At 39.7% G+C, this 21665-nt stretch overlaps 1 protein-coding gene across 2 annotated transcripts in view; it reads left to right on the top strand.

The window, feature by feature from the left end:
• The window catches only part of CADM2 (cell adhesion molecule 2), a 1086729-nt gene that overhangs the window by 887728 nt on the left and 177336 nt on the right, over window positions 1-21665 (top strand). For both annotated transcript variants that reach the window (XM_090059684.1, XM_090059675.1), the window contains exons 3-4: window positions 8291-8443; window positions 12183-12320. In XM_090059684.1, coding sequence (XP_089915810.1) covers window positions 8291-8443; window positions 12183-12320 — 291 coding nt within the window. The remainder of the gene's footprint in view (window positions 1-8290; window positions 8444-12182; window positions 12321-21665) is intronic.

The raw sequence follows: 21665 nt of genomic DNA, 5'->3' as shown, positions 1-21665 counted from the left end.
TGTGTTCAATTAATATATTGAAGATCTAAAGAGAGAGTGACATTCGTAGATGAAATGTAATATAAAATCATTAGAAGAAATAATGGAGGAAGAACATGAGGAAATACAGAAATCTTAGTTTCTTCCACCATCTTGTTTACTTCCCTGTATTCTTGTATATATGTTATCTGCATCCCCTATCCTTTATTTTTGTTATGGACTTACTGAACTCAGTGTACTGAATCACGTGAACTTGTTTGTGGATCCAAAAGCAGAATCTGAAACTTTTGAAATTTAGTTAAGATTTGGTGGCCATGCTGTGTTCAAAGCTAGAATCTGAAAATCAAAGGACTTTTTTTTCTTGCACAGGATTCTATTTATTGGGAGCATTACATGATCTGTAGAGTATTAGAATTAATTCGTATTCCAGTGAGAGCTCTCATTAGCCCCATGACCAAGAGAACAGTGAATTCCAAGGTCTCAGGGGATGATAAGTTTATATTGTTAAAATATTTGCAAATTTTTCAGAGGGGTTTTTTTTTCCTCCACATGTACTTCTGATAGTTAACTCCAAACCATTACAGGATGTAGGCCCTATAAAACAAGATTACAGTTGCTGGTTGCCGACTACTATATCTAACAAGACCAGATGCCTTTTTATTCTAGTATGGAGAGTGAATGCTGTTTCCATGATAGTGTGGATGTCTAATCTTCCTTTCTTTTTTATATAAAATACAGTCATGGAGCTTCACTATATAATTGCACATAGTAGTGATACTATTTTGTGCCAAACATGGATTAATGTGATTGTGTGTAAAGAGTTTATTGAAAATGGTTGCCAGCCAGTAATGATTGCTAACAAGTACGGTTGAATCCTCTACTTCCAGTATAACCAGGCTGTGCAAATAAAGACAGTTGCCTTTAAGGGATATCTTTCTAGCTTGAAAAACATTCTGAAAAGATAACCTCTGGGGGAAAAAAAAGGAAGAAAAAAAAGGAAGAACAGGTCAAATAATATGCATACATTTGGAAGCTATTTTATGTGTAATTATTTAATATACCCATAAATTAGTTATATTTCATAGCTTCTGAGAATTTTAATAAACACTGGAACTTTTTATACATTTGTTATTTCTTACTGAAATGTACACTTCAGTGAATGTTTACAACAGAAGATCCTAGCACAGAAAAACTAAGAATGATATTGATTCAACTGTGGTGATATTGATAGTACTCTAATTAATTCTCTCTTTTTTATAAGTTCAATATGTCATATAAACATATCCTCATGCAGTGTAAAGCTGACAGCTCTGCCTGTGTCTATAGATGAGCTTACCCAGGAAAATGTTGTAGAAAGAGAAAAAAGAAGCAGCTACTAACAAGGGGCCCCTTTGGCTTCTAATATGGACATGAGGTAGAAACGAGGAGGTACTGGATGAGATGTTAAAAAAAACATCAGATACAGACAACAAGAAAGAGAAATGGTATCATGAAAATTAAGGAATTTATTTTTTTGTTTGTTTTTTGCATGGATTGTGTGAACTCTGCAGGATGGAAAGCATCTTTTTCTTTTGTTTGTACCTCAGCATAAAAACACACTGGGGCTGGACCACTTCAGCACGGCCACAATACAAATAGTAAATAATAATGGTTATAAATTAAGTAGAACATACTGATTCAGCTATTAATATGACACTTTTAAAAATAATCTAGAGGGAAGAATTGCTGCCCTAGACTACAACATGCTGCTATATCTTTGCAGTATAAAACAGATGCTTTAGATACTAGGTTAGTGACTCTTGTTAATACCCGAAGAGATCCTGGGCTATTTTATTACTGTAGGAGTATATTGAAAATTGAATTGAAAATTCAGTAGAAGTCTGAGTTCAAATAAAGCCAGTCCCTTATATCATACCAGGTTTCACATGCATGCAAAATTCCACTAAGCCCATATTTTATCTGCTGTGAATTTCAGTTACTTCATTAAATGGGAGAACGTATATACATTCTGTGATGGGCATATCATTCCACAAAAAAGAAGCTCCAAGAGTGATTGATTTTTTTAAAAATATATGTTGAAAATGATTAGTATTATCCCAAAGCAATGAAGGAATAAATTCCAAGACAAGGCCTTGACAAGACTAACATTTAGGTGGAATCTTATTTACATAGTAACAATAACTGTACCATAGACAGAACCAGCCTTAGGGGTAGGTGATGCAGGTGACCACCCAGGGTGCTATGGTCAGTGGGCCACCACACACACACTCACTCACTCTCTTACTGTAACTCTGCCACCCCTTTACCAAGGCAGCCCTGCTGCCAAACTGGCCAGGAGACCCTGGGGCTGGGGCACTGGGTGGTGGAGCGGGGGGGTCCTCCCTTCTCGCTCCCTCCCTCCCATCTCTGGAGACTGTGAGCCTCCTTCCCACCAGAGCCACGTGGCTTTCTCTTGTCCCTCTGTCTCCAGTAGCAGCAGGGTGGTTGCTTTCCAGCAGCAGTGGTGAGGAGCTGTGCCAAAAAGGACAGGTGGGCAGAGGAGAGGAGGTGGCCGTATCAGACCAGGCAGAAATGAGGAACATATATGGGATAGTGCTTGGCCTGGCCTGGCCTGGCTCTTTGCAGCTGGCAGCTGCCTGCATAGTGGAGGCACTTCCCTGGCACCTTCATCACTATGTCTGGGCAGCACATGGTGGTTGCCTCTCTGGGAAGTACATGGGAGGATGAGGATGAGCTGGCAGTGAAGGGTGGCAGAGGCAAGGCTGACAGGGAGTGGTCAGCAGGGGCAGGGAAATGGTGAAGGATCAAGTGGGGAAATTGGGGAACCTGTGCCATGTTCTCCAGCTGCCTCCTGCTCTCCTGCGCATTCAGAACCACCTCCATGGGCCTCAAATACTTCTTGCTGGGCTCTGAGCTGAAGGGAAGACATTCTGGCTGGCTGGCCACTGCTGCCAGCACCTTCTACTTGGGACTGCTGCTCTTTTCCAGGAGGGATCCAAGGGAGAGGTGCTGGTGGGGGAAGGGGAGTACCAGGAGGGGGCACCAAAATGCAAGTTCACCCAGGACACAATTTTCCCTAAGGTTGGGCCTGGTTGCAGACTAATCCCATTATAAAGAAAAGAAGAAGCAAGGTATTGTTAGGAGTTATTTCAACAGGAAAGAAAACAAAGCTATAATTATAGTTTAGATTTTTAGCACTTTGGACAACAGGCACTGACAAACTTCTTTCAAATGACCATTAAATGGGTGCCATTTTTAGTATTGTTGATATGGATCTGCTAGTGTTTCCATTATAAAGACCTATTCTCCATGGTTTCAGTAAAAATTCACTCCAGCCTGAAGCTTGGTGTATCATATCTTGATTCCTGAGTAGTACTTGTTTTTACCAATTTTCTGGAAAATTGATTTAGTTGTTTTTATGTTGTACGATTGTTTAAAAGGAAAAGAAACCAAAGGAAGAGGGGGTTGTGGGTAGTGATGGTGGTGGTTACTATTTAAAAAGATGGGGGGTTTTACCTTCTTTAATAATAGAACTGCTTTGCTACAGGCATCTTTCATAAACCTTTTGTGCTTCAATAGAATACATAAGTGTTGTTTCAAGTGTATAAAATTCTTCTTGAACATTGATGTGTCTATAGGGAAATACTGTAGCAGATACATAAAGCTCTATTGGAGGCACATTTTGCTCCACAATCATGATACATTAGGGAGTAATGAGGCATTTTCAAATTATATCAATTTATTGTATTATTTACTATACTGTATTAAATATTCAAATAATTCTGGTTAAAAGAGAGCAAAACATGATGACATTTTCCAGGTAATCTTTAAATATTTTATTACATAGGGCATTCATCCAAATTATGTAACTGTGTAGTAGTTAAACCATTTAGAGACAGTGGTTCATTTGGTAAATAATCTTTTTCTCTGGAGGTCAGTAACATATAATACAGTTCCATATAATAGAGTTCTACTATTAAGTCTGCACTGTAAGCATGTGACTAGAATTGGAAATTCCAAAGATAGTTTAATGGCTAAGAAATTATCTTCTTAAAGAGTAGTATAAGCTTAACTACTATAAGAAATGTTGACCTATAATCATCACATTTCTTTTTTGTCTGCTGATATGAGAGGGACTTATGTGTTCAGCTATAGTATGTCAGTGTACCTGTGGTTTTTTATTGCTTTTTGTCTTATCTGGTTTTAATCATATTTCTTTTTATGTTACTTATATTCGCCCTTTGTCATCCAGCAAGATCATCTGTATTTACTATTGTAGGATGTCAGAAGCTGACCAGCAGTTTAAAATGGTGTCTCAAATGAGACTGGAAGATGTCTGTCATGCATAGTCACAATCACTATTTACTATACCTTGAAGCAGCTAATGGCATATGTGACTATGAGGTCTGCTTGGAGTTCTTACCTTTAAGCCTTTGGAAGACTGTATCAAGCTTTAGCTGACCTACCCTGAAACCACCCATAAATCCAGCTTCTAGCCAGTGCAAAGAAGCTCAGAGAGGTATCCCTGGAAGGCAAGGAGATTCTAGTGGCAATTTGCCTGCAAGAAATGTGTCTGTTGGAGTTGCCTAGTTTGATGCAGACCTGTCTTAGGCTCCCACAGCAGCATGTTGATAGTTTTGCAAGGATTTTAGAACATCCAAGTGTAGCAACCGAAGGGCTATGAGAAATTTTCATTTTTATCATTGGTTAAGTAATTATTCATTATAATTAAATTCTAACTTGGGTGTCACAGTGGAGTCACAGGCCCCTTCCAAAAAAAGGAGTTTGAAGTCCAAGACAATGCTTGCATTCCCTGATTATCTCCAGCAATCAAAGAATGCCCAAATCACTATTTTCATGTGTGCTTTGACTTTCAGAAAACTTGTATGACCTCAGTAAAGTAAGAAGGTAAAAAATTGGTGGAACCAGAATTCACATTTTATAACTGAAGAATGAATATGTAGAGCCTATGGGCATTTGTACATGACACAGGGGTTTAATTCTCCCTAAATTAAAGGTTTTTATGAACACCGCTTCAATTTAGGGTGAAGTAAACCCTCATGTTGTGTACATCCATGTCGGAGCCCAATCCTTACCTGCCTCTCCAGCAGCAGGGAGGGGAGAGCAAGCTGCTAGTGGGCAGAGCAGTCTCTGAGCTGCACAGTGGGGGGGTGATGCTTCTCTCTGCGGTAGCGGCAGCCCCACCCCCAGGCAGCACCTGCCCACAGGCACACAGCTCAGGGAGTCCTGAGGGGCACTGTGGCTGTGGAGGGAAGCACCGGATCTGCGTGAAGCTCAGGCAGGGAGGCAGACTCAGGGGGCGGAGATCAGGGTCATCCCTTTTTTTTTCCTTCTGTGGAGCCTGTCTTCCTGGGTTGCTGCTGGGCTGCCTGCGTGGGCTGCCTGCACAGCCCCTGAGCCACATGGAGACTGGTGCTTCCCTCCACGGCTATTGGGTAGGAAACTGAAACTCCTTGGAGTTTTTTTACTTTGCAGCATGACAAAGTCACTTGCTGCATCCCAAAGTCATTTAAGGTGTGTTACGTGGCTGAATGTGCTACAGCAGCCTGAATTAACGCACAATACACTGCTGAATGTGCAAACAGCAATGACATTAAAGTGGTGCAAAAGGCATTTAACCCATTTTAAACCCACTTTAAAGTGTCGTCTACAAATGCCCTATAACATCCTTTTGATACGCTGACTAGCACTACAGATGAAAAGGACTTGGGGGTCATGATTGACCACAAGATGAACATGAGCCTTCAATGTGATGCTGCAGCTAGTGAAGTGAGCAAAATGCTGGCTTGCATCCATAGATGCTTCTCAAGCAAATCCTGGGACGTCATTCTCCCATTGTACTCGGCCTTGGTGAGGCTGCAGCTGGAGTACTGTGTCCAGTTTTGGGCTCCACAATTCAAAAAGGATGTGAAGAAGCTTGAGAGAGTCCAGAGGAGAGCCATGCACATGATCAGAGGTCAGGAAAACAGACCTTATGACAACAGGCTATGGGGCTTTTTAGGCTGGAAAAGCGCAGGCTCCGGGGTGATCTGGTGGCCACCTATAAGTTTATCAGGGGTATTCACCAGGATCTGGGGGAATGATTGTTCACCAAAGCGCCCCAAGGGATGACAAGGTTGAATGGTTATAAACTCCAGCAAGACCGTTTCAGGCTAGACATAAGGAAGAATTTCTTTACTGTCTGAGCCCCCAAGGTCTGGAATAGCCTGCCATTGGAGGTGGTTTAAGCACCTACATTGAGCACCTTCAAAAGATATTTGGATGCTTATCTTGCTGGGATCCTATGACCCCAGCTGACTTCCTGCCCCTGGGGCAGAGGGCTGGACTTGATGATTTTCCAAGGTCCCTTCCAGCCCTAATGTCTATGAAATCTATGATTTCATATGCTCTTAAAATGCTTGGGAAAGCTGACATTCCAAGCCAATCTGAGTATTAATAGATATAACATATCTTACTTGGATATAAGATGATCCTGATTATTAGGAGAGCCCCCAATAATTAGATTCTATATATGGAACAGTTATAAATTTGATATAATTTTCCAGGTATAGAATCTAATTATTGGAGGTTTACCTTGAATGCGTCCCTTTCCCCCTGGTACAGCAAGGAAAATAAATCAGGTGGGGGGAGGTGTTATGTAGCCTGCCTGCCCTCTGCCCCCCTCAACTTCTTCTCCCTGCAGCCTCTTCCCCACTCTGCTGTCAGACCCTGCTCTCCCTGAGAATACAGAAGAGAGGAGCAAATTTGAAAATACAGATGGATAAATTGATACATCTATCTTTTTTTTTAACTTATACAAGCTTTAACACAGGTATTCTGCAAACATACTTTTAAGCAGTACTTTAATACCTTCTTATATAGAGTACAAACTATGCATGTTGTTAGTCCAATACCTAAAGGCTCATGATTTATCATCTAGTTCATGGGGCTGGGTCCCAGCAGAGTCAACAGCATTTCAAGCCATGGTGACTCCACAGCTTGACATTGCTCAGTATATATGTGTACTCTAGATACCACCCCTACAAAGGATTCATGTACTAATTAGCCCAGCACTTATGACTGGAACCAGGTATTTTTATCACAAGTCCTGGGATCTTCCAAAAATGTATATGCAGATGAGATGCAGGGCAACATGGTCCAGTTACACCTCCTGGGGAGTGGGGCCACACTCATCATATGTAACAGGCTGAGGGGGGGGGCAGGCAACAGAAGGGATGCTCAGTGAACTGTTTGGGACTCCCTTTGGTGATGTTTGCCAGACATTTAGGGCTGGTGAAGAAACATGAATCATTGGAAATCGGAAAGAAAAGCATAAATCAGCTGTGGGTATGAGAAAGAACTTTAAAAGTATTAAATGTAGTAGCTTTCCATGACTTGAACAAGAGTCTGTACTGAGGGAGACTGTGCTCAATGGACATTACTACATATCTAGATGGGCTGCCCTAATGTATCTTTGTAGTAGATTCCCATCAGTATGTTTGCCCATTATGCATCTTGTGTTTTATAGTCATGCTCAGTGTTGGCTGCATTTTTAACAACTTCATAGTTGATTTCATTACTAAGCACATGCTACTTTTGGCAATGGTTTAATTATAGGCAAAATATTGAATACGGTTTATTTGTATGCAATTGTGAGATGAGGAGCCTTTTTTCCACTCATGCTGACTGGGGGAAAATCCTTGTCTTATATCTGAGTAAATACAGTAAAAAACATTTTCAAGAAAGCAGTATATGACCAAAAAGCTTTAGGAGAAATAGGGTTTCTTAAAAGAGAATAGAAGTTTAAAATGGGATCCAAACATGTATATTCAAAATAAAATACTTTGGGGAAGAAAGGAAAGGTAAGGCTATCATAAGGCTAGAATACATCAAACAATTGCAAAGGACTAGCATGGGAATTTCTGCTTCTGGGAGAAAAAAACAAAATTTGTGGCTGACTACATGGATCTACCATGATGTAACACATACATGTTCTGGTTCAGATGATAAAATACAGAATTTCATTAGTATGATTTGGTAAAATACACAGTTATTTATTTCAAAGACCAAAAGGCAAATGAGGTTGGCTCTCACCTAATTGGCTTGTTAAATTGGTAAAACTTTACATCATCTTCATTATTTATCATTTTCAACTAATTTGAGCATATCCTGAAACCTGGCCTGAACCTATGTCTAGTAGGTTTATAATTTTTAGAAGTTTGTTTGATTGCTAAATACAGTCTATTGTGTAATATACCATATCATGCTAACATAATATGTTATAGCTTTAACATGTACATTTGTTTTCCAGCCCTGAGGGACAACAGAATTGAGCTGGTTAGAGCTTCATGGCATGAACTGAGCATCAGCGTCAGTGATGTGTCTCTGTCGGATGAAGGGCAGTACACCTGTTCTTTATTTACAATGCCTGTCAAAACTTCCAAGGCTTTTCTTACTGTTTTGGGTAAGTCTAACTTGTTTTGAATACAAAAGTGGAAACAGTTGGAGAGATGAGGACTAAGATTTCTCTAGCTTCAATAAATACTTTAAGGGGACATTTTCAGAAAACTTTTCAGACAATGCATATTAAAAATCTACTAATGCTTTTTTTGAAGACTGTTTGCCTAAAGCCAGCCTGAAGGTAACAAGTCCCTTATTAGCTGTGGTAAGATCATGAAATATAAAGCACACAAAAATGCACCTTATGGCCAGGTGTAGACATGACACTTTTTCAGGTTTAGGTGATTTGGAAACTAGTTTATATCTGTAACAAAACAGAAGGTTGGGACAAATAGACCATTTTAAAAATAGCGTATCCCTGTCTAAGATAGACCTGGATAAATACAGTATCAGCCTTATTTGATTTAGGTTAGATGGTGCTATTGAACCTCCATTCCAGGTCTGCTCGTGAATCAAGGTAAGTCGTCCTCCACCAGTATCCCAGTTGCCTGTCCCAACTAACCACCTCTGACATGGAGCTGCGGCAACTGGCTGAGCAACTAGTTGGCCTGACCCACAAGCTCTCTGTTTGTCAGCCGGAGGCAGAATAGAGGCAGGGGGCTCACAAAGTGATGGGGGGAAGGAGTGCCAACAGTACACCCCACATTCCCAGCTGGGTTAGCTGGGCATTTGCCATCCCCAGAGCCAGCACCCACTTCCTGACTTAAGCCACTCCTCTGCAGCTGCAAGGGCATGGCTGCCCCCTAGGTCTTCCCCCCACCCCCCTCCCACCTCCAGGGATCAGAGCCTGTGTCTGAAGAGATGTGGCTTCAGCAGGGAATTCAGTGTTGACTCGGTGGGGGGATGGAGGGTGGAGGAAGGAGGCGTGGGATCCTGTGAGTCCTTTGGGGCATGATCCCAGGGCTTGGGATAGAGCAGAGACACTCTGTGCCCCACCAACCTGGCTGGGAATGTGGGGTGCACCACTAGCATCCCCCCACTTTGAGCAGCTCAAGAGTCCTGCTCTTCCGCCCATACCTCTGTCCTGCATAAGGTTGACCCCGGTGACCCCACCCTGGACAAAGCCCAGAGACTGCCATGCTACGGAACGGGGCAACCATGCCTCCCTCCACTAGCTACCCGCAGCTGCCAGCTGCCTGACAGATGACAGGGCAGCAGGGGGAAACGTGTGTCTGACAGCCAGTATGGGATGGTGCAGCCACTGAGCTACATGTCTGCCCTCAGGAATCTCTAGCACGCTGGGAAGTATTTGATAGCATGCCCAGCTTTCTGGCCTCGGCCACTACAAGCATCTCTCACCTCCCCCAACTAAAGAGTGAATGCGAGTTCCCTTCACTCCCAATCCAGTTTACACAGCTGAGAGAAGCCTGCGTAGATTGGCTCAATTCCACCTTGGACGTTTTGAATGTCTGTACTTAGCCTATGAGGGCTTTTTAAGATGTGCATAACCTGTACATCCCAAGCAGCAAAGGGGTTAACAGGATTCATGTGTTCATCTCTGAACAATATACTGTACAGGGCAAAGGGAACAAAACCAGAGAGCGTGAAATCAAAAAGGGCTTTAGAGCCTTATAGTTTTTCCTTACCTATGCATTTTTTGGACTCATTCCACTCTCCTTTTTTCCTCTACAAAGTGTGTATTTCTGTGGGCTTCTTTTATGCTTCATCCTCTAAATGCTCTGCTGTTTTCCCCAAAGGTTAGAAAGACACACGGAAAAGCAATAGATTCATAGAGATGCCTAGGAAATAAAGTTTCAGCTCCAAGCTTTATGTGATTCTATGAATGTCAGTAGCCCAATCAGCTGAAATTGCTATAGTTCATTGAAACACACCTGCGTACCTAACAGGTTATATGATTTTCGAGATTGATTTTTTTTTGTCCCTGAACTTGACTCATTTTTTTTCCTCTCTCTCTTGTTTTGTTTTTTACATTTAGAAAGGCAGGCAGTTGAATTTAAAAGGGCTAATGCAATGATTTCTTGGTGCTGGTAATATTAGCATTAATCCAGCCAGTGAATTGGCTTTGTTCATAGGATATGAATTATGTCTCACAGTAGTCCCACTGAGACTACTTTACAAAAATCTTCACAAGTTTGCCATTAAGGACAAAAATATCCACTCAGAGTAGAGTATTTGAGGATAACAACTGACTAAGGTTATTTTTTTTGTCCATAGAGAGCTATCTTATAATCTAAAGAATAGATTCAACTTAAAATTCAACTTATTACATGGCAGCAAGGCAGAGATACAAAATATTCCAAAGGTCCAAATATTAAAAAGAAAGGAAAAGATAAAGATAAATTGACATTCAATTAATACTTGCTCCAATAGCTGCTAATTAGGGTGGCAAACAATCTGTTTTCCTTTAAACAGAAGGAAAGCTAATGCTTAAGAAGCATCAGTCTCTGTAGTTTTATATAATTTGTTTTTCAAACTCTAAAAATGTTCAATTATGAGACTAAAACTCTGTAATTTGTGGCATCTTTCTTATTCATATAGAGAATATGTCTGTATATTATTCATCTTTTCATTCAATGGTCTGATTTGGATTAGATTTTAATACAGAGGTATTATTATTAGATGCTATTTCATGACCCTGAAAAGGAATACATTTATTTTAGACTTTCAGTCTAATAGATTCTATTGCGTCTCCTTAAGGATTTTGTGTTGCTGCTGCTGTTGTTGGCTGCAATTTATTTGTCAGTTACCATTGGAGAATTAAAGGAGCCAAACTGGAAGATGCAGCCATAGTCTGAATTGTTATAACTGAGCCCTTTATCCAGCAAAACTATCTGTGAACTATCTGTATATGAACTGAAACACTTTTTTGTTTAAAATGTATGTCTGTGCTGCAAAAATCCTTGCCAGAATTGAATAGTAATTAATATTTTTGTCCTATGACCTGATCCAAACTTCAGTGCTTAAAGGGAAGATTACTCAAATTCAGTAGACTTTGGATGAGGCTTGTTGTTGTTGTTATTACCATATTTAGTCAAATCCAAGATGACTTAGAATTTAACATTTTAAATTTGTTAAAATTTTCCATGTATGAAAACTAATTATTGGGGGTGGGGATTCATCTTAGATTTGTCTCCCCACTGCTGTAGCATGGAATACAACAGTGGGGAAAATGGCTTGACCCATTCATTTCATTCCTCCTTGACCCCTCTGCCTGTGCTTGACCCCTATTCTGTGCCTCCCTACCCTCCTCCCCACACCACTCCCTTGCTACTGATTTTATGCTGCTCTGCTCTGCTGCACCTCTGCACTGGCTCTGGAGCAGTGGTGGCCCAGCTCCAGCCTGACCCACCCTGGATGACTTTGGCTTCTGGTCTTGGCTTTGATATATTCTAACAACAGCGTTCCCTTACATGGCCTACCAAACTTGGCTGTCCACCCAAACTTGTCTTAATACACTGAAACCAGTTTAGATCTAGCTGCAGGAAGTCACTCTGAATGTGAACATAAAGTATAAAGTGAACTGAGTTAATTTTAAGTTGAAATACAAAATATTTTTTCCTTCTCTTATAATCTAGTATAGTACAGCTAAACTAGAAAATAGAATCAATGACCCTCATTGTTGAGAAGTATAACACTCAGAAAGTGAATAAAAGAAGCTGTTAATGACTGTAGTGTACGTGTAGTGCTTAAATTCTTTTGAAAATTGGCTGAGATTTCACAGAGAATTCTGGACAGATGCCTATAGTGATACATGTTGTATCTTTTGTTTGTATGTTTATTAGGTGTTCCTGAGAAGCCACAAATTACTGGATTTGCTTCACCAGTTATGGAAGGAGAGAGGATGCAGTTAACCTGCAAGACATCTGGCAGTAAACCAGCAGCTGATATTAGATGGTTTAAGAATGATAAAGAAGTTAAAGGTATTGAAAATAATTTTAATATAATTAGGTCTTAACATTATTGAAACAGGCATTTAGTGGGGTTCAGAATTGTGTGGAATTGTATTTTTCATTAATTTCTTTAAGAAGGTGGTCTTTCTCTGAGTGTTCAAAAATCAGTTAAATCTGGAAGAACCGATTAAAATAATTTGAATTGTGATTTTTTTTCCCCAAAATGTTATACATTATAATTTTTAATTAAACTGGACTTGTGGCAGTTTATACATAATATTGTGAGCAGAGCAGCCCTTTTCAGGATCTGCTCTGCTCACCCTACATGGAGCAAGGAATAGAAAAGGTTCCCTAAACTTAGCCTGTCTACCTTCTTCCTAACTGCATAACTGCATCTAATGGGACCACCTTTATTATGGCAAAAAATACCAGTAAAGACACACCATCGTTTTCAATACCTGGAACATCAGGACCCTCATGGACAACCCTAATAGTGAATTCCCAGAGTGCTGCATTGTAATTATGGCCCTAGAGCTCAATTGACACAAAATCTATGTAGATGCACTGAGGGAGATCTGGCAAGTGGCAGATGGGAAACTCGAAGAACATGTATGTGGCTGTACCTTCTTCTGGAAGGGTAAACAGGAAGGAGAATGCCAACTTCACAGAGTTGGTTTTGCCATTAAGAATGAATTCATAACACAACCCAATGAGTTCCCTGTTGGAATTTAATGAGCACTTCACAACTCTCTATCTTAAACTGGCAGGGAGCCAATGTGCCACTAGCATCAGCACCTATGCCCCAACTCTGGACACCACCAATCAAAACAAGGGGGAATTCTGTACGAGCCTTGACTAAGTCCTTTTTGATTTTCTGGAGGGAAACAGACTAATTCTTCTTGTTAATTTCAATGCCAGAGTTAGAAGGGACTCTAATCTCTGGAACAGAGCAATAGGCAAAGAAGCAGTAGGAAAAGTCAACTTCAGTGACATCCTCCTCTTGAGCAACTACATGGAACATGGACTCACCATCAGCAACACCCTGTTCCACAGGAAAGCAGGCACAAGACATCATGGCAACACCCACAATCTAAGCATTGGCACCTGATTGACTATGTCATTGTCCATGCCTGGGATTGCAAACATGCCCACATCACCTGAGTTCTGGTAGGAGTTGATGATAGCTGGACTGATCACCGATTCATCCACTCAGTATTTCACTCAAACTGTTTCCCAAACAACAACTCCAGCAGAAGCAATGCTGATGGAAGATCAACGTTAAAGGACTCAAGGACCAAAGCAAACAAGACCTGTTCCACAGTGCCTCAGCAAAAAACTGGGGAGTTCCTATCACCAATAATGGGAGTAAGTGTGGTTCCCTCCTCAGGACTACCCTCAGCAGTGGCTGTGAAGAGACACTTGGATTCTCCATCAGAAAACATCAAGACTGGCTTGATGATACTATCTAGAAGATCCCAGAGGTGATTGATCACAAGCTTAAGGCCTTTTTAGCTTGACAAAATGACACTAACTCCAAATGAAAGAAATTGAATCTCCACCAAGTCAAGGCAGAGATCCAAATGAGGACCTCTGATATGAAGAAAAAATGGTGGAAAGAGAATGTCATGGAAATTCAACATCTCACTGACATCCACAATATCTTCAGTTTCTTCAGTGCCACCAAAGCCATCTACAGTCCTAGCACTCAGGGACCAATCCCATTAATATATAAAGATGGAGGAGACCTGATCAAGGAAGGGGGAGTCATCAAGGCACATTGGAAGGAGAATTTTGAAGACCTTCTCAATCAAGACTCTTACTGATGAAAGTGTTCTCAAATCCATACCACAACACCCAGTCAGAGATGATCTGAGAATCTCCAAAACTAGATGAAGTGAGGAAAGCCATCGAGCAGATGAAGAATCATAAGGCATCTGGAGTGGATGGAATCCCCAAGGAAAACTTCAAACAGCGAGAGAAGAGCTCAACATCAGAGCTTGTTGCCCTCATCTTAAGGATCTGGAATGATGAGGAAATCCTAGATGACCTCAGGGACCCCATGATTATGACAGGCTCCAAGAAAGCAGAGCAGTCCAACTGGAAATTACAGAGGGATCACTTTGCTGTCCACCACAGGAAAGATCATTGTGAACCCTCCTGAACCAGCTTCTTCCAATTGCTAAAGAGCTCCTTCCAGAATCTCATTGTGGGTATAGGGTATCAAGAGGCAGAACTGACACAATCTTCACAGCTCACTAGCAGCAGGCAAAACGCTGGGAACAACATAAGCCTGTCTGCATGGCCTTCTTTGACCTCCATGAAAGCTTTTGACTCTGTCAGCCAAGAAGTGTTGTGGAGGATCCTTCTGAGGTATGGATGCCCACTAAATTTGTCACCATTCTCTGCATGCAGAATGGTATGCAAGAAATGGCTCTCAGTAATGGATCTATCACAGATCCCTTTGAGTTTAAAACAGGAGCTAAGCAAAGCTGTGTTATTGCTCCAACACTCTTCCTAGTATTCCTTGCCACAGTGCTACATCAGACTAGCTGGAGTGGAGCTACGCTACTGAATGGATGGTGAGCTGTTTAACCTCAGCCAACTCCAAGCCAAAACTAATACCATCATGACCTCTGTCACTGAGCTCCAGTTCTCTGATGATACTGTAGTATGTTCTGACTTGGAAGCAGACCTTCAGGCAAGCATCAACCTCTTTACCAGAAAATGGAACTCACACTTAACATTGAGAAGACTAAATTCCAGTGAGACTGGAGAACATTGAGTATTTCCCATACCTTGGAAGCCATCCCTTGCAGCAGGCTGACATCAAAGAAATCTAACTTTGCCACAAAATTTGCAAGTGCAGTTTTCAGATACTGGACAAAACATGTGTTTGAAGATCATGACATCAGATCCAAAACCAAGCTCCTGATTTATCAAGCAGTCATGAGCCCCACCTTTCTGTACGTGCAGCTGAGACATGGATAGCATACAGGAGGCATCTAAAGGTGCAGAAGAATTACTGTCAACACTGCCTGTGGAAGATCTTCCAAATCCAGTGGAGGAAAGATGCACCAACATTAGCATCCCCTTTGCAAACAAACACCATAAGTATTGAGGCGGTGATCATCTGACATCAACTTCATTAGGCCAACCATATCATCTGGAAGCTCTTCAGGGATGTCCTCAAGGCCAGCTTGAAAAAATCAAACATTAATGCCAATTTACAGGAAACTATCATCCAGGAGCTCCCCAATAGAGGAAGAGTCTGCTGCAGGGATCTCAGTACTTTGAAACCTCATGACAGCAACAGAAAATTGAAAAGTAGGAGAAAAAGCAGAAACAGAATGTCATGGATCAAATCAAGAATCCAATGCCATCCAGCGCCCTCATGGAAACACATGTCCAAGCTGTAGTTGAGTCTGTCAATCCAGAATAGGCCTCATCGGTCATCTTCAGACACACAGATAAGACAGTCATTCTCACCTGTGAGGGATTGCTGTAGGAATATTGTCTTTAATTGAAACAATCTTTACCACCAGGCCTGTGTCACCATCTGAGATATGTTGCTGATTGATCTGCTTTTGCATGCTTACAATTGAATAGACTGATATGTGTTACTGTCTTGTTTATCTTGGGTGTTAAAAGATGAGATTAATAAGTTATCGGAATTCTACTATTTCTATGTTGGATACATTCTTTTTGTATCCCTCTTTTTTATCCACTAGTCTGGAATTATGGAGTTTTTTGGCAAATCAAGAAGGTAGTTCAAGCAAAGTTACTGTTAACAATAAGAGAAAACATTCACCTTTGTATAGCATCCTATTGAATAATATATAATAAAATAAAGACTGTGATACAGAATTAATAAGTTAAAGAGACTGTAGTTGATACAGAAATCTATTTTTAATATACCTGTCTTGAGAGCTTTCGAATTCAAAATCAGAAAGGTATACTGGAAAGAGATAGGGACTTTCAGCTCAAATCAGTTGAAATATACCTGAGTTTCTTTGGCCCACATGGAAAGCAGAGAGACAGAAAATGGGGCCTTTCAGTTTGCAGGCTGTTTAAGGATGCCAAATAAAAAGTAGCACCTTGTCAAATATAATTAAAAGGCAAAATTTAACAGTGTAAATAACATACATGGTAGATTATTCCAGCAAAGCTGTCATCCAAAAGAGATGACAAATTGAGTGCATGCAAGCTATCTAAAGATGAAAAATAACTGTAGGTAGCATCAGTATCCTAAATGAGCAACTGGTTTTAACAGGCATAACAGCAAGGGCCACATGTCTCACCAGATGGCTCTTTAAACATCATATTTTATAAGATTTTTTTGTGGTGATTCTGCCTTACTGTTTTAGCTGCAATGTAGAAGCAGAAAAGCAGAGAGTATGGAGAATTTGGCCATTTTCTGGACAGTGTCCTAAAGGTTGGACATAATAAAGAAAATCCAATAGATGAATGAGGAAAATGATGCAAGTGAGGAAAACCAGTAAATGATGGAGACAGAACTGAAGGGAAATCCTAAATTTGGTTTAGTTTTCTAGGTCTTTTGAAGAGCACATTGCCATTTTCACAAAGGTTAGAAATAAAATAACCTAACCCATTTGCAGTGACATCAACAGAAGTTAGGTTAGCTTTTATACTCTGGAAAAGGTGAAATGATAAATCTGAGAAAATAGAGATGAAATTATACATTAATGCAACTGACATTAAAGGTTAGGAGTTCACCTGCCTAGGACCAGTAAATCTAACCGTGTTACAGTATATTATACATGGTGCAAAAGAATATGAATGATGAGTTTCGTTGAGAGTAGCACTAAAGGAAAAAAAGGCTCTTTGAATTGTGGTTGCATTTATATTAGCAAAAGATAAAATAAAATAAAACATCATCTGGTAAGAGACAACCATTTAACAGACTAAATCTTAATAATGGAAAAGACTATGAATCATTAGATTCTCTGCTTTACAACTCAGTGTTCTGGCTCTGATATATGCATCAAATCTGCATAGTTTTGTGAAACTAGACTTTCTGGTCCTTTTTTATTCCCACCTACTTGATGATAATATCAGAGCATTTCTAAGCCGAGTTTACTAAGGATATAGACAGGTGTAGCAACTATAGCAATATCAAAGAATACTGATATAAGCTGTTACAGTGCAATTGTATCATACTCAATGCACTTATATCACACTAGTAGTGCCATAAATGTAGTAAAACTTCTCCAACTGTATCTTTACTTCATTCATGGTCAAAGTTAAGCTGATTTTAACTAACAGTTGATTACATTACCAAGAAGCATTACATTACCCTACCCTGAAGGAATCAGATATATAAGTAAATATAACTCATTTTAATAAAAATAACCTGACTTTTTGTGATGTGGCTTGTTATACGCTTGAAAATATCATTTTGAGTGCATATTTTTACCTTTCAGAAATGTCTTTCTACTGTTTTTCTAGTGAAGTTGGGTAGTGAAAATAAAAATGGTAACATAGCTTGTTGGGTTTTTGTTGTTTTTAAATTTCTTTTTAAAAAAGGTATGTGTGGAGTTCAGAATCTATTTGTCTTAACAAAACTCTAACTGAAAGGATAATACCTATTCAGACTGCAATACAAGGTTATAGTAAAATTTGGTGAAAAATATGTGGATGCCAACGATACCAGCTTTGCTTAATACAATTAGGAAGAAATAACTTTTAAGTGTGTGAGAACAATACACTTTTATAAAGAGTAGAAAACAAAAAATGACAAATCTAACAAGTTTCTATCGTTTACCTCCTCTGAGGTCCACAATCATGAGATATAGAAAGTGTTAACCAGTCAGAGCAGGTATACAGATTGCTTGCGGCAAGTTCCAGGAAAAATATTAGTCTCAACAGAGGACTTTTTCTGGACTTTCTACTTCACTTCATCAAATGATTATGATTTTTCAAAGGGTTGAAAAATCCTTGTGTGTGGCCTGTGTGTGACTGCATCTACATGAGATGCTGACTGTATGGTAGCGCATTACTACTGCGCACTAGCATCGTATGGCACAAAGCATGACACAATGTTACCGTGTAGTAGTAATGAGCTGCTGTGCAGTTAGCATCACCTAAAGGCTATTCACCGATGCTGCTGTGAAATAACTCCAGTTACTGTGCAGTCATTTAGTATTTGTTTATACAAGTACTTGTTTATACAGTGTTTATACAAGTACTAAATGGCTGCACAGTAATGACCGCACAGTCAGTGTCTTGCGTAGACTCAGCCAATGTGTGGGGATGTGGCGGGGGGGGCAGGGGAAAGAGGGCATGGGTAGAGGTAAGGAAAATAAAAGGAAGGAACAAAAAGAGAGAAAGAAATACATCATCATCAAAAATGTGCTAACCAGCCAGAGTTTAAGCTCTATAGAGACCCTCTTATTACTCTTATCACTAATCGCACTTATTACTAATATGTGCTACAGTAATATCTTCACTGATGTTTTTATCCATATTCTATTCTGTCCCCCTATGAATTAGCATATTTACACTAATGCATATTATAGTCGCATAGTTACTTTGCTTTGTATACATAACATAGAAGGAAAATATGGCCTTTTGGGGGAAATTTCTGATGATACAAATATACAGGGCTTACCTAATGAGGCATAAGTAGTTAGCTGTGTTAGTCTGAAGTCATGCAGAAAGGAGGAAAGGTACATATCTACCTTGCCTTATTTTTGTAATAATACATTAATTGCCTTAGTTTTACATGAAAATTAAGGCTCAAGGTTTTTAAAAAAAGCTGGAGGTCTAAAATAAAGATTCTAAATCTATTTTAGGAACATGAAAAATGGTTTAATTTTCCAAAGGCCCTCTTTGCATTGAAATCATTGTCTACAATGGTGCAAGGCAGCTAAGTGAGCTGTACATGCTATCTGTGAAACTGCTTTGCAGCAGAACTAAGTAGCCTGTCCACACCAACACACTAAGATGGTTTTACTGCTTTATTCTGGACCTAATGTTTTCAGAATTAGGTCAGGTAGATTTAACTTTGGGCCTTGTTAGATGTTATGCTATAAGCCGAACAAATGTTAATCAGCTTAGTGTTGTTTGGCTTAGTGGAGCAGTCACATAGTAAAGCAAAAAACCTGCCTTGACTGCACAGCTGTGACTTGCCATTAGAGATTTGGCGAGCAGGGGTAGGACTTGGAGCAGACCTTGCTGCTTTCGCTGGGCAGAGAGCAGACCTATCGCTGTGTCAACTGCAATTCTGGTCTCTCTGAAACTGTCACAGCAGCTCCGCAATGAGAACAGGGATGCTTAAGCCCAGGTAGCTCTGCTCCCAGCACAGAGCTGCCACAGATCTACAATACCAAAATTCTTGCCTGGAGTTTTCTGGTCTTGTTGACCTGAAACTGACTTCACCTGGCAGCCTCTCAGTGCAGTCATTGTGTCATTTTCAGTGAGACCAGAGAGCACCAGGCCTGCAGCCTTGGAGCTTGCTTGCTCTGAGGGGCCCAATCCCAATCAACCTGCCACCGCGCACCCCACTGATTAGCCAGGCACTGGCTAGCTGGCCGGGCACCACTTGAACTAAAAGGAGCGTGATCCTTTTTTCCTCAGAGCTCAGGTTTGGAGATAATCCTGCCCTGGAGTGGTATAACTTTAAGCTGAATAACTAGTATTTTAAGCCACTTAAAAAGTGTCAATATGCAGCTAGTCCAGGGGTTAAGAGCTCCAGAAGCTGCATAAACTTACCGTGTAACAAGGCCTTTAGTGTCCAGATGTGTTTTGTCCTGTCTGACATTATTAGGATCTACTGGGTAAACAATACCTTTGAAAATAATCCATATATATAATATCAAAGTAGATTTAGATAATTTTATATATATAACCTTTAGCATTAAACTTAGGCACACAGCCTTTATGGTATAATTATGGATGATTTGGGGCAGGGGGAGGGGTATGGGTTTTATTGTCCATGATGTTCCATTCCTCTATGAATAAAATAACCTTGGTTTAGCTATGGTTAATATTTCCCTCAGCTTTTTAATCCTCAAATTTTGATAGTCAGTTCAGCAAAAAACTGAAATGTGTTTAATGCTTAGTAACCAACAGCCTCTTTTACTGTTTTGAAGGTGGAGAGACAATTAAATATTTAGCATTTCTTAACTACTTGGATTCCCATGTTATCTAGAATCAGTAAAAATAGAACCTCTCTGATTTCACAGATACTTCTATTAAAAAAAGAAGTAGCTTAAGCCATTTTAGATTTGCTTTTTAAAATCGACTTTTTATGGAAATTTTATTTAGGTCATCTTCCCTTCCCTAATGGGTTTTAGTATAATTTGTAAAAGTGAAACCTCTTGCATTTTCCTTCTCTTTATTGGGACACAGAGGACACATGCAATCTCAGTAGTTTATTCCTTTCTAAAAAAAAAAGTAATTTTAAGGCCTTCATTATAACAAATCAATATGGTTTGTTCTCCAAGCTCCTGTTTTGCTAAAATAAGCAAGAAAGCAAGAAGCAGTGTTAATAGTTGAGTGTAGAATAAAACTAATTGAAGAGAACTTTAATGGGTTATCCCATTAACTTCTGTACAGAAACCCCCCCACTTCATTTGTTGATTCTAGTTGTCTTAAATATACATCATATAAGAAGGCTTTTCTAATGAATAGCCCAGCCCTGCCTAATAGTGAGCATCTCTTGAGAATACATCCCTGTGAAACTGAAAGTCCACTGTATCTCAGAGAATAGGTCCCCACTAGACAGGAGGTACTAGAAAGCAAGAGGCTAATTTTGCACAGGAAAACAGTCTGAAAAAAACATTTTTTATATATATATATATATAATTTTTAAAAATGCATGTGGTTTATCTGCAAATTAGTATAGCACATTTCTTTGAAATCAGGCCAGTGGTATTAACGTCTCAATTTCTACCTTAGTTAAATTCATAGATTAAATTAATCCACTCTAGACTGTAGTACAGAATCTAAATAAAGTAGTTGCCATCCTAATCTGACCAGATTAATAATGACTACAGAATAGCATGTCTTTAATGTATTGCATATCTGTGGAAAATTATACGCATGGACTTATAAAGTTTTACTTTGAGTGACATTTCTAATATTTAAGGGAATTTAAGAAAAGAAGGATTATAGTCTACTAATAGACTGCAGAGGAAGCTTTTTATCATATGGAGAACTAGATATACTTGAGATAATGAGGAAAGGAATTTCCTCTTGAGAGTTTATCTGTTAGTTGATTTTTTTTTAAATTGCTTCTCCTATCTACATATGCACATATCTCTAGAAACAGGAGTATTGGTTCTTTGATCAGATGAATAATGCTAATATATCTAGCAATATAATTTATTTTGTTTTTAAGCAGCTAAGCTACCG

The sequence above is a fragment of the Crocodylus siamensis genome, chromosome 1, assembly GCF_052110815.1.
Source record: "Crocodylus siamensis isolate JL-2025a chromosome 1, ASM5211081v1, whole genome shotgun sequence".
Classification (NCBI taxonomy): Eukaryota; Metazoa; Chordata; order Crocodylia; family Crocodylidae; genus Crocodylus; species Crocodylus siamensis.
This window is presented reverse-complemented; position numbering and strand designations above follow the sequence as displayed.